The following is a 12,927-nucleotide window of genomic DNA, read 5'->3' on the forward strand; positions in this document are numbered from 1 at the left end:
GAAAACCGAAATTCCGGTCGGAATGCAACGAAATTTCGTTTTTCGAATTCAAAAACCCATTTCGGTCGGAATTACCGAAATTTAGCGAAATTTCGCCCGGAATTCCGTTTCCGCCGGATGGCGGGATTCGGTCCAAAAACGAAAAGGAGAACCTTGCCTGGAGCGCATCCAAGGCTCCAAATAGCAGCATATCACTCTCAGCGCCATAGACTATTTAGAGCCCCCATACCATACGCTTCTAGATTAAGTGATCCACGCATCAATCCGCAACCCAATTTGCGCTGCAATGATGGGAGGAAACCCAGGAGGAGGTGCGGCATGTTGGGATTTCAGCTTCATACCCAAACAGAAAACATAAACATTATGAAAATGACAATGAAAGTAGGCACTCAATTCTCCAGCAATAACCAGAAAATTCAACCCTTTACACTGTGGAGAGATGGGGCTATTTATACCTCTAGCCCTCGGCCATATTTTCCTAAATTGCCCCCTTCCAACTCATTTACAGCTCACTTACAACCGGTTTTGGGGTAAAATTACAAGGTTAAAGGTGTACAAATCCGACCTTCTCACGTATTCAGGTGTGCAAACTCGACCTTCTCACGTATTCACGTTTTACACGCACGCTTGCATCAAACGAAGGTCTTCGTTTCCTTCAGGAAGCTTCGGAGGTCACGGCCCTGAAGGTTCCGTCAACGAGCGATCGGCCGTCACCTTCGTTCCCGAAGGCGATCCCCTTACCCGAAGGTCCTGGTCTTCGAGCTTGTGCTTCTGAGCAGTCATTCGTCACCTTCGGCCGCCCGAAGGTGAGATCATTCATTCACCGAAGGTCTTGGTCTTTATGTTTGTGCTTCTGAGTGACCATTTGTCACATTCGGGTATGCTCGCCTTCCTCTCGTTGGAACCCTACAAACGAGTTAGGGAGCATTTCCGAGGGTGGGGGCTTGATCCGAAGGTCCAATCCCCAACACGGCACACTACCTCCACTACCGCTAGCAACCCTTTACTGTTCACCAAAGAGGGAACATACGCGCATACATCTGGCTTTCGTCTCATCTGATCTGGTGATTAAGAAACAGTCCTCCAACAAAAAAAAAGATTAAGAAACTAATCCGGTCCATGTCAATGACAAAGCATATGGTGTACGTGAATAAACAAGAGGGGAGGAAGTCAACGGCTATGTATCGTGCGTCCTGGCCTAATGGCTCGAACGAGTCCTATCGACCGTCCCATCGCAAAAGAAAAAAAATGAAAAAAAATCACCTTTAAAACCACCCTAAGCACAGTTCGGAGCGAAAAAGTGGACTTTTTCAATTTATAAATTCCCTCTATATTTTCTATAGAAGAGAGAAGAAACGCTGTTTTTCTTTTCAAATTTTCTCAACATGGCGTCGCGTAACCACCGAGCATACGTGGAGTACGTACACAAGAAGGTGAATGAATAGTATCTGTGTATATTCTCTCTCGTATACTTCCAAGGTAAATACCAGCATCTGCGGGCGTCAAGCCTGCTCCACTCCACTTTTTTTTTATAATACGTATCTGTATTCTTAGATAAGGAAAACGTACAAGTGCTCGTACGCATACAGAGACATACGTACAGAATACAGAGGAAGCTGATACAGCCAAACTTCACAAAGGACCCTAACCAAAAGAGAAATCGCAAAGAAGCCCCTGGAACCTTCGTGAAACCCCTGCCGCCGACCTCGTCGTCGCCAGCTATCGCCGTCGAGGAAGAAGTCGATCTTCACCGTGAGCTGCCGAGGCCCCATCGCACCCTGGCTTTTGAAGGAGTCGCAGCAGAAATCGCCGTCGGCTGTAGCCCATCGACCGGGGACACGCCCTAACCTCTGCAACCCCCGGATCCGCGCTCGCCATCGACGGCCGCCGCCGAGGTGAAGTCGAGCCCGATCTGGCCACCCAACCTCCACAAAACCCACAGCTTGCCCTCTGAGGAGGAAACAAAAGAACTCACCTCCGACACGGTACCAAAGTCGAAGAAAGACCACAGTACCCGAGCCAGAGACGATGCCCAGATCCGCCAGCAACAGGAACGACGCCTGCTCCACTCCACTTGCCACAATAAGATTCGGGTGCACCAAACCGGTCGCGAGGCCAACAATTATTCTCCTCCCGGTCCACCCTGTGGTCCCGTCTCCCGTGTTCATGTTCAGGCGAGATTCCCATCACGCTCCCCCTGCACCGCTCGTTATCGACGTTGAACTCACACCGCGTACGTACCACAAAAATTAAAACCCAAGCCACGCGGTACTCCCCCACTATATCCACGATCGAGCTGCTGAGCTGAACAGTCCAGAGCTGCATGCTCTTCCATTCACCATTGCTCCTGCTCAAAAGATGGGAGGTATCTTCTTTCTTTCTTTCTTTCTTTCGCCAGCGAGCTGATGATGGGAAGAGGGGAGCTGAGGCCTGAGGGGCACGAACGGGTGAAGGGGCGAGGCAGGTGAGGGGTCGCCGTCGCGGGTCTCCGGCCGGGTACGTACGCCGCCTCCCTATCATAGGACGACGACCAACCACCGCGCGGCTACTTGCAGACAGGGGGTGCTGCTGCCGTGTGCCGGCCCCCAATTACGGACCATCATATCCAGCGGCGACTTTTGACCGCGCGCGGCAGTGGCCCTCGCCGCGCCTGTCGATGGCGATCGGTCGCGCCGCGTCGTCGCGTGTGTTTCAGGCTATCAGAATCAGGTGCTAGTAGTATGACTCGGACTACCACTGATAGATCGTCCTATGAGTCCGGCCGACCTCCACTCCACCTTGATCAGCCTCAATGCACAAGAATCCATCCAGCCCGGAACGTGTCCGGCCAGAAATTTTTCTCATCGGGCTGCCACATATCTGCCCGTTCCACGATCACTGCTGGCGGTTGGCTCGGCGCGCGTGCCTTCTCCACTCCACTCCACTCCACCAGACCACCACGCAACTCCCGCTCTCCCAGCTTGCCCGGTCGCCGCCGCTGCGGAAATCATCCGTGCTCACATCACATACCCTGATATCATCCATCCATCGATCCTTGTTTTGGTGCGCGGTTGCTTTCCGTCTCGGCCTTTCGCTTTTACTGACGACCTGGTGCACGAGTTGCCTGCCCTGGGCATTCTTCTTGTTTCATGCATGCGGTCGGGAACTTGCATCAGCGCTGCCCCCCTGCTGGTTTCGCTTTTGCATGCTCCAAAGGTCACGCCCAGATTGAGCACGAACAAACAGCCATGCGTCGTCGGATTCTTAACCCTCTTTTTTTTAAAAAAATCTTTTGACTCTTTTTTAGGGCAAAAATTCTTTTTGACCCGGGAAAGACAAAGGCGATGTTCTTGGAACGGCATGGATGTACGACGGCAACTCCGCCATCGGGCTGTCGTTAACATGCATGATGCTACGTGCGTGTGACATAAAGCCTTCATCCTCGGCGAACTAGCGCACGTCTCAGCCTGCAAATGCTCTCGAGATTCAATCTCGACAGGCAAATCTCAACCTACTACTGTCTAGTCCCGTCCCGTCCCGTCTCGTTCCGTTCCGTTCAACCACCGTATCAACAGCTTTTTGTGATTTTCATAGCAGTGTGGGTCCTATGGTAGCTGATGTACATTTCTAAACATTGAAGCACAATGGAATCAACGAGCGTCACCGGACATGGCAGAGTATAGCTCCTCCACCTAGATTAAACGGTAAAGCGACCCATATGGGATGAGAGAGAAGTTTTATTCTAATAAAAACTCAGCCGACATAATTATTTAGTTCTCAGTTTTGATAATTGTGCTATGAAATTGTGCACTGAGATTGATATGGTGCTGATTGGTGGTGCACGTACAGGCCCCGGATGCACGGTGACAGCTGCATCGACTCAGGTCACGTGACCACCGCGGCAGGTCCGACCCGGCGAGGCGATCTTAGACAGCTAGAACCAATCACGCCGGGCCGGTCGCCCAACACCCAGCACAGGCACAGCCACCCTCGCTCGACGCTGGCCTGGCTCCACCCCCCACCGCCGCCCGCCGGCTCGAGCGCACACGCGGCCGCGCAGAACCATCGGCCGGCGCCCGATCGAGACGGCGAGACCCACCCCCACCCAACCAGCCGCGCGAGCGATCGCGCGGGGGACACGAGCCGGCGTCGCGGTCGCGGCGGGGGACGCGCGGCGGGCGGGGCCGGGGCTCACCCCCAGCTCGCCCGCCGCCGGCGCGCGCGGGGGGTGTGCAGGGGTGGACGCGGACGGGGGCGCCACACCCAGCTGGGTGGCTCCTGGTGGTGTGGTGCCGGCGTTCCCGGCGCTCCGGCGGCCCCGCATCCGGGGGCGGTCGCCGTGCCCGGCCGCCTCCAGTGCGCCGGCGAAAAGGACGCGGATACCTGTTGCGCGATCGCGCAGGTAGGGCCGGCCGGTGACGGCGATCTTGGATGGTCAGGACTCGGGAAGTATCCATCGATACGCCTGTCGACTGCCGTCGCGCAGCTAGCTAAGCGTCGCGATGAGGATGTGCCCTCTCCATCGACCGACCGACCGATCCATCGATCGCTCCAGCCTCCAGGCGTTTGCTTCAAGCAAAAGGACGGCGCCGATCGACGCGACCCGCCCGTCTGTCCGTCCGTCGCGTGCGCCTGCCTGTAACGGGAAAGAGACGGGGCGGACGAGGCCACGAGGGTGTGGGTTGATGGGCGGATGCAACGGCTTGCCGCGGCCGGACGCCCGGAAGCGACCTCCTCATCTGCCCGGCCGTTGCGTTACTTTTTTTTTTTCAAGTGTTTGCCTTCCATCCTGGGTAATTCTGATTCCCCTTTTTGACAAGGGTAATTCGGATTCCTCTGTAACCCAAAGAAATAGTGTGATGGAATGGTTGGCTGACGGCGAAGATCAGTAAGCGGGAAGCCGTGCCCCCCCCCCCCCCGGGTTCAGTGCACGCGTGCAAGCCATTTTTTTTTTTGAACAAACGCATGCAAGCCATTCATCGGCGCATCAGCAGAGGCCATTGGTTACATGTCCCATCAAAATTTCACAAAAAGATAAACGCATGGAGTACTAAATGAAGTCTATTTGCAAAACTTTTTCAGGGATGGGTGTAACTTTTGGAGACGAATCTAATGAGTCAAGTTTCATCATAATTGGCTACAGTGATGCTACAGTGACCGCGTTCAATCCTCCCCTAATCGTGCGGTCAAAGACCTCATTAGCTAAAGCAACTGCTACAGTAACATAGTTGTGGAGGTAATTTTGTAATTAGACTTTATTTAATATCCTTAATTAGTGGTCAAAACATTAAAAAGTTTTCCTCGAAACTTTTTCACAAACTAACCAAACACGGCCAGAAGGCGACACCAGCTGACAAACGAAAACCCGAAAGAAAAAACAGAGAGGAAGACTTGTCCGATCGATCCGCTGCACCCCTGATCCCTGATCCGTGAGTCGGCTGTGTCAATCATCCCGGGACACCTCGGCCGATGATAATGTTGTTTTCCGGCTTTCCCTTGTCAGGTACGCGCATGATCACCAAATGCAAGTCTCATCCACCCCAAGCTGACCAATCAGCTCGCGCCAGCATCCGCAAACGTTTAGAGAAAACGGAAACCCTCAAACCCACCACCATCGTGCGATCGTGACGCGCGCTCGAAAACACGAGCTGCGATGACATGTGCAGCAGCCTTCCGTTCCTGGCACGCGGACCTAAGGCCGCGTTTAGTTCCCAAAAAATTCCCAAACTTTTCCGTCACATCGAATTTTTCAACACATGCATGAAGTACTAAATGTAGTTAAAAAAAATAACTAATTACACAGTCTGACTGATTACCACGAGATGAATCTAACGACGTTAATTAATCCATGATTGGACATTAATTACCAAATAAAAACGAAACATGCTACAGTATCGTAACTCAAAAATTTTCGCGATCCAAACGCGGCCTAACAAAAGCACGACCGAAGAAGCTATAAAAAAGAGGGGAGGAGCAGGAGCGAGAGCGAACGGGACGGACGCATGCCGTCCGGGGAGGTACTCGACCCGACACGGTCCGTTTTTTCTCTTCTTTTTGCAAGGCATTACATTATTAGCGCTACATGATTCTGTACTACGACGCGGTGCCTAACCTGTGCCGCGTCACGTCGTGTAATGTATCGCCAAACTATAATGCCGTCGCGCCGCTGGCGGCAGTTAAGCTGGCCTGCGCTGCACGGCGGTTGTCATCGCGTCGCGTCGCCCTATCATCAGCTGGAACTGGAAAGAAGAAAGACCCCACGGTTCCCTTTCCCTACTTCAAGCCTCCACTAATCCCCTCGTGTTTCATTAAAAAAAAAGCCTCCACTAATCCCCGCTGCACAACTCGCTCCGTCGTCACCGGAGCCGGCAGGTGGCCGGAGATGAGGTCGATCGCTTTTGTTTCCGCCCACCAATCGGGTCCGATTTGATTGCTCGGCGAGCCGCAGCGGATCCAATTCCCGAGGTGGCGAGACGCGTCCGATCGCAGGCCTTGGATCTTGCACTTGTATTTCCTGCCGTTTTCTGTGGGCGGGGTACCCGTCCATTGGCACGTTGATGCTGTTTTTTTTTTTGAGACAGGCACGTTGATGCTGCTGGGAGGGAAGAAGAGGAGACCGAAAAAAGCCTGGCGGTGCTGCGATTCCGGCCGTGTGTATCTGGCGTCGAGATGCAGCGCACCCTGCGCTGGATTTGATGTTTCGAGCTGGCGCGGGCGGCGAGCCTGAAGAAACGAGGAAACGGTTTCGATGCCTTGCTTTTGCTTGCTTGTGCAGTCCTGTGGTGTTCCCTTGCTGTTTTCTTTCTTGCTTGGTGGGTGCTCTGCTGGTTTGGGATGAGAGCGAAACTTAGTTATCCGCACTCGTGTTACTTTAAATTCATTTTCTAAATGGAATATTTTTGTCTGCTCATCAAAATTTTCTTCTTTATATCAAGTTTCACTGCACTCATTCATTCTCTATATCTCCACTCTTTATCAACTACCACCGAGTGGGGCCCATGTGTCAAAATTCTTCTTGTTTTTTTACCCCCGCCCTCCCTCCCCTCTCTCTCTCCCTCGGCCTCTCTCCCTGCTCCCTCCCCATACCACGGCCATGGGCGCCCCTGCTCCCTCCTCCGGCCTCAGCTCCGAGCCGCCGCGGCCTCTCCCCTCCTCCCTCGCCGCGCCGCCTCGGTCCTCCTCCTCCTCCCTCGCAGCGGAGGCCTGTGGCGCGGAGGCGCCCCGCCGCCGGCCGGATCCGCGCGCGGGCGGCGTTGCCCCGCCCGCGGCAACGCCCCTGCCGGCGGATCGAGCGGAGCAAGGGCCATGGCGGCGGCGACCTCCAGGGCGCTTGGACTGGTCCCTCTGCCAGTCTTCGTCCTTGCTGGCGGCCTCCTTTCGCCGATGCATCGGTCCGCCCTCCCTCCCAGATCCGGCTCTCCCGTCGTGGGTGGAGGCTCGGTCATCGTGGGCCTCGCACAGAGCGGCGAGCCGCGCCGCCCCTCCCCGGCTCGCTGCCCCTCCCCACCTCGAGCTGGCCCGCGCGCTAGCACCGGCGGCGCGGAGGAGGTGCGGAGGACGGCGGCGTCAAGGAGGCGGCGGCGGGCCTCCCTCTGCACGCGGCGGCCGCGGCCCCTGCTCGGCCGGGCGCGCGCGAGGCGAAGGTGGAGGCGACCGGACAAGCGCCGTTGCGGCGTTGGGCTCGGGGCCCTCCCTCCTCCCGCCCCCTCCCATGGCGCGTGGCCTCCAAGCTTCAGCTGCGTGGCCATGGCGCCGAGCTGCAGTGGCGCCGCGGCCGGCCAGCGGCCCCGACGGGGTGGAGCGGTGGCGAGGCGCCCGCTCCCTGCTCGAGCTCGCTGCGACCACGCGCCCCCTATTCCGGCTCGAGCTCCGGCACGACACGCAGGATGGCGAGGAGGCGCGGGGGAGGCGCGCACACGGCACGGCGTCGCCCGCGTCCTCTCCCTCCCGTCCCTGTCCAGCGGCGGGAGTCGCGGGACGGCCATGGCGAGGCGGAGGCGCACGGCGGTCCCATGGAGCCTCGGCGGGCGGCGAGCTCGGCGGAGCTCGAGCTCGCGGAGGCCATGGCGCGCGCCGCCCCTTCCTCTTCCCTCCTCCCTCCCTCTCCCTCTCCCCCTCCTCGCCGACGGTGGGTGCGATGGTGCGCGGGTCGCGGGCCCCACACCACGTCGGTGCTTCCAGTTCCTTCTCCAAGATCGCTCGATTTGGCGCGTGGAGCTCGATACTGAACAATACATATCCTTTTACAGATGACCGCTGCAGCTATTTTTGCGCTAAATCCAAACGCAAAACGGGGTAGCGCGTGGGATAGAGATCCCATTGCGGGCAGCCTTAGCTACTGGATATAACAGAACGCCGACGTTCGCCTTGTTCGGCTGGCTGGCTGGCTGATTTCGCGTGAGAGGAAAATACTGTTGGCTGGCTGGTTGGCTGGTGGCTGGGCTGATTTTGCGTGAGAGAAAAATACTGTTGTGGCTGGCTGAATCCGGCTGAATCCGCCAGCCGAACAAGGCGGTTATCTCACAGGGAACGTGTTGGCGCGTTTTAAACAATTTAATTTGTAGTAACGTTGCAAACATTCATCAGGTCATGTCAACCGCGCTCGTCTCATGCAAGGTCCCACTGACCGCGAGGATCGAGCTGCCAACACCTTCGGCCAGCTTGCCGAACCAGGCTGATTTGCTCCACCGGTTTCTCCACACCACCTTTATGCAATAGCTCTACCACTCATTGTTTCTGAGTTCTCTACTTTTCCAATCACCTTTTCATGTGTGTTTTAATCAGTTGGAAATACCAATTTCCTTGACCGAGTGTACCTAGCGGTATGGTTTCATAGCTTGAAGATTTACAAGGTTAGAGGGGATTTAATTTTGTAGTTTGTAGAGTACCGCGACCGCGACCGGAGGTAATGGTGGGATGTTTGAGATAAAATTTTAGCTAGCTACAATGTGTTGAAGTGAGGCGCAAAATTCTTGCTTGGTAATGATTATTGCCGTATAATCTAGGGAGTGTGAGAATTAGATTGAGTTTTGTAAGATTACCAAGCAAATGATTCATAGCGTAACCATCGAAGACGCTTGTCCTATCCCGAATCTATCCACCACGAGCTCTATAATCTTTTTTTTTTAGCACAAGATGTCAAGAACAGAACTATTGCTCTCTCCCATGATCAAACATACACACAGGCGCATAGCATCCGGTTGAGTGTCCCTCGACCACTCAGGCGCTTACATGGAACTTCCTCTGGTCGAGGGTCCATTTCCGGATGATTAGTCTAAAAGCTGTACCAAACAGTCCTCAGTTGGAATAATCAAACAGTAGACGCCACTTGACGATGAAAGGAAAACAACTCGGCCGGATGGGGCTCGCCGTGGCGCGGCGTGGCGTGGCGTCAACAGAAAAAAGCGTGGGGGAAGAAGAAAGAAAAACTGATCCAGAAGGAGAGCCAGGCAGGCGCCGCCGCCGCCGCCGCCGCCGGGCGGGTAGAGAGAGAGGGAGAGGGGGGCGTAGCGCCGGGCCTAGATCACAGGCCGCAAAACAGCTTCCCGTAAACCAGCGATATTTCCTGGCGCGGGGCCCACCACCCCTCCTCCTCCTTCCCCTTCCTCGCCTCGCTTCCCCCTTTTGCTTTCCTCTCCTCTCATATATTCCCCTTTCCCCCAAAATCTAATAAAATCCCCCACCCAAAACCCACGCAGGAGGAGCCAGCGCAGCCGTAGCAGCAAACCGCCCGCCCCCTCCTCCCCCCGCCCGCCGCTTCGCCCCCATGGAGCCGGTGCCGCCGGCGACGGCCGCCGGCATGGGGGGCCCCGGGCCCGGGCCCGGGTACCCCGAGTCCACGGAGTCCTCCCCCCGCAGCCGCGGCGGGGACTCGTGGGACGAGCCCTTCCCGTCCTCCGCGGCGGCCGCGGCCGCCGCGGCCGGCGGCGGGGGCCGGCTCCGCCTGATGTGCAGCTTCGGGGGCCGGATCGTCCCGCGCCCGACGGACAAGTCCCTCTGCTACCTGGGTGGGGAGACCCGGATCGTGGCCGTCGACCGCCACGCCTCGCTCGCCGACGTCCACGCGCGCCTCTCGCGGTCGCTGCTCGGGGGCCAGCCCTTCACGCTCAAGTACCAGCTCCCCAACGAGGACCTCGACTCGCTCATCTCCGTCTCCACCGACGAGGACCTCGACAACCTCGTCGACGAGTACGACCGCATCGCCGCCTCCTCCTCCGGCGGCGGATCCTCGCGCACCTCGCGGATCCGGCTATTCCTCTTCCCCGCCAAGCCCGAGTCCTCCTCCTCCCTCGGTTCCCTCCTCGACGACTCCTCCAAGTCCGAGAACTGGTTCGTCGACGCCCTCAACAGCGCCATCTCCGGCTCCCTCGACGGCATCCCCAGGGGGATCTCCACCGACTCCGCCTCCGTCAACTGCCTCCTCGGCCTCGAGGACGACTCCTCCGTGCACTCCCGCACCGGGGTGCCCAACTCGGCTCCCTCCGAGGACCACCGCGCCACCCAGCAGAAGCTCCCGGCCGCCGCCGTCGCCGCCGGCAGGCACCTGCACGACGTCCAGTCCGTGCCGGACTCGCCGATGCTGGATAAGAACTCGTCCTTCGGCTCCACCTCCTCGGCGCCGTCGCTATCGAATCTGCCGCCTATACGCGTCCGGCCGGAGGACCGCCCGCAGGACGCCCGCGTCATGCCACCTGCTACCGTGGAGGACCACTTCGCGCAGATGGGGATCTCCGAGCAGCAGCTGCCGCCTGCTGTGGCCTACATGCAACCGCCAGCGCAGGTGCCGATCCCTGCCATGGGCGTTCCAGTTGCCAGCCCCTCTGAGGCGTCCAGCCGAGTGTTCTCCGATGATGATAAGTCTGATCATGGTGGCGGAAGTCGGAAGCCACAACCTCCAAAGCAGGAGGTTCCACCCGTTGCTGATCCTACCAATAGGTAGTTTGTTTATATCTTGACCTACTTTTACATACATATTACTATGCTTTGATTATCTTCTTTGGTAGGAGAAATATTGGTTTGATTATTAGTTAGGATGAACCTTACGCGGACCATGCGTTTTATCAATTTTTCAGGGCTGTCTACTACAACGATAGGTCTCCACCAGCGGAACACAAACGAGATATGCCGGTGGGAACTGAAGCTGCCAGCTACCGCCTCCCGGTATCAGCTCCGGATGCTGCTGCTGCCGCCGCAGCTGCCGCAGCAACACAGCCCCCACCTGGATATGTCTTCGCCCAGATGCATGCGCCTCCGCCACAGCAGCAGCAGCCACCACCGCAGCCACCGCAACAACCACAGCAGCCAGCTCCACAACAGATTGTTACTGCTGGAAATCAGCATTTCATCCACAACCCAGCCACTGGGACCTTCATTCCAATCCAGTCATATTACCACCATCCTGTCCCTCAGCAGGCACCCCAGCCTGTGCCGCGGCCACAACAGGCACCTGCATTTGACCCGAACACCGGGATGTATTACATTCCAATGCAGCAGAATGCACCTCAGGCATATAGCATGCCTCCGGGTGCACAAGTCTCCTTGCCACCACCGACCCTTGTTGACACAACGCCGAAGCCAACTGTTCCGATTCCTCAGATGGCTGTGAAGCCTGAACTGCAGCAGCAACCTGGTGTGTACCGAACAGCAGCCGCCGCCGCACCTGGACCTGCGCGCAATGCCGCACCAGGATATACCGGAGTGGGATACCACCATGTTATTCAATCTCACCACCACCCTGCTCAGCAACCTGTTGCGAACATGGCAGGCAACTATGGATACGAGTATGCTGATCCGAATCGACCACAAGTCTACTACTCGCAGGCAGCAGCACCACCAACATTGCCACCTCAGTATCAGCCCATTGTCTCACCTGATGCTGGTCAGGGTGAAAAACATTAAGCAGAACGGCGCTTCATAGCTTGAGGATGAGGATTGGTGAATTCGGGTACGTTGCAAACTCTAGAGGCATATTTGTCCTGCTGTTATCATTATTCTTGCTCCTGCATGTTACATGAGTCTCTGGCGAGGTGTTGCTATTAGGAAGCTGGCATTTGGGGTCAAATCAAGTATGCATCCAAGCATGGACTGAAAATAATAAGATTATAACCGGATGGTTCTTGTGTTGGTGAGACTGAAAGAAAGGTGACAATGCTGGATTAGATTGGGGAGAGCCAGGTGTTGTTGGATCCAGTTCCAATTGCTGTATTTTTCTTCTTCTTTCTTAATTTGAATAAATATATAGTGTCCGAAAGAACTTGGTAAAAATGAAGAACTCATCATTTGTGTAGCCCTCTGTAAATTTGAACTCTTGGAAGTCATTCAGGTTGAGGTGCAGATAAGTGTTATTAGTTTGCTTGTAGAAACTTCATCCGAGTTAAAATATCATATGTATACATCGGTCTGGTTTTGTACTTTGATGTTGATGTTGATATGTTTCTTATCGTTTAATACATTGACCTTGATTCTCTTGCAACTTGGGTCGTCCTGGTTCCGTGTATTTCCGGGTTTGCTTTCAGAGCGTTCAAATGATCTCGCTGTGAAGTGTAGCATAGTTCTTTCCCGTCGATGGTATACGTCGTTTTCGTGGTCTGTCTAGTTGCATATGAAATCAACAGGGTCATAGTCTTATGTTCAAACTGCACCCCCTGTGATCCATCGTTCCCGTAGAAGACAAGTAGAAGATTAAAAGCCGCAAATTGGTATTTCTTCTGCGGATGGCCCTGTTGCCCACCATAATTTCTGTGATCCTGGATTTGCAAATTATCTTATCCGATATCTGTTTTTCCATCAGATATCGCCCTATGGATTGACACACGCAATCAATGGCCCCTATGTCTGGATCTCATTTGAAGGAGGAATAATGTTCGTGAGATCTGGATGGGGGTCATTTTGTCGATGTGATGGATCAACCAATTCAATCAGGGGCATGCCTGTTTCTGAGGGGCAGAT

At 55.6% G+C, this 12,927-nt stretch overlaps 1 protein-coding gene across 1 annotated transcript; it reads left to right on the top strand.

Moving 5' to 3' along the window:
• Positions 1-9,672: 9,672 nt before the first annotated feature.
• On the top strand, positions 9,673-12,426 carry LOC120706051 (extensin-like). The gene is made up of 2 exons (XM_039990623.1): positions 9,673-10,914; positions 11,052-12,426. Exons 1-2 carry the CDS (start codon positions 9,746-9,748, stop codon positions 11,875-11,877), a joined length of 1,995 nt encoding a protein of 664 aa, XP_039846557.1. The 5' UTR covers positions 9,673-9,745; the 3' UTR covers positions 11,878-12,426.
• Positions 12,427-12,927: the final 501 nt, after the last annotated feature.

The sequence above is a fragment of the Panicum virgatum genome, chromosome 5K (genome assembly GCF_016808335.1).
Source record: "Panicum virgatum strain AP13 chromosome 5K, P.virgatum_v5, whole genome shotgun sequence".
NCBI classification, from domain to species: domain Eukaryota; kingdom Viridiplantae; phylum Streptophyta; class Magnoliopsida; order Poales; family Poaceae; genus Panicum; species Panicum virgatum.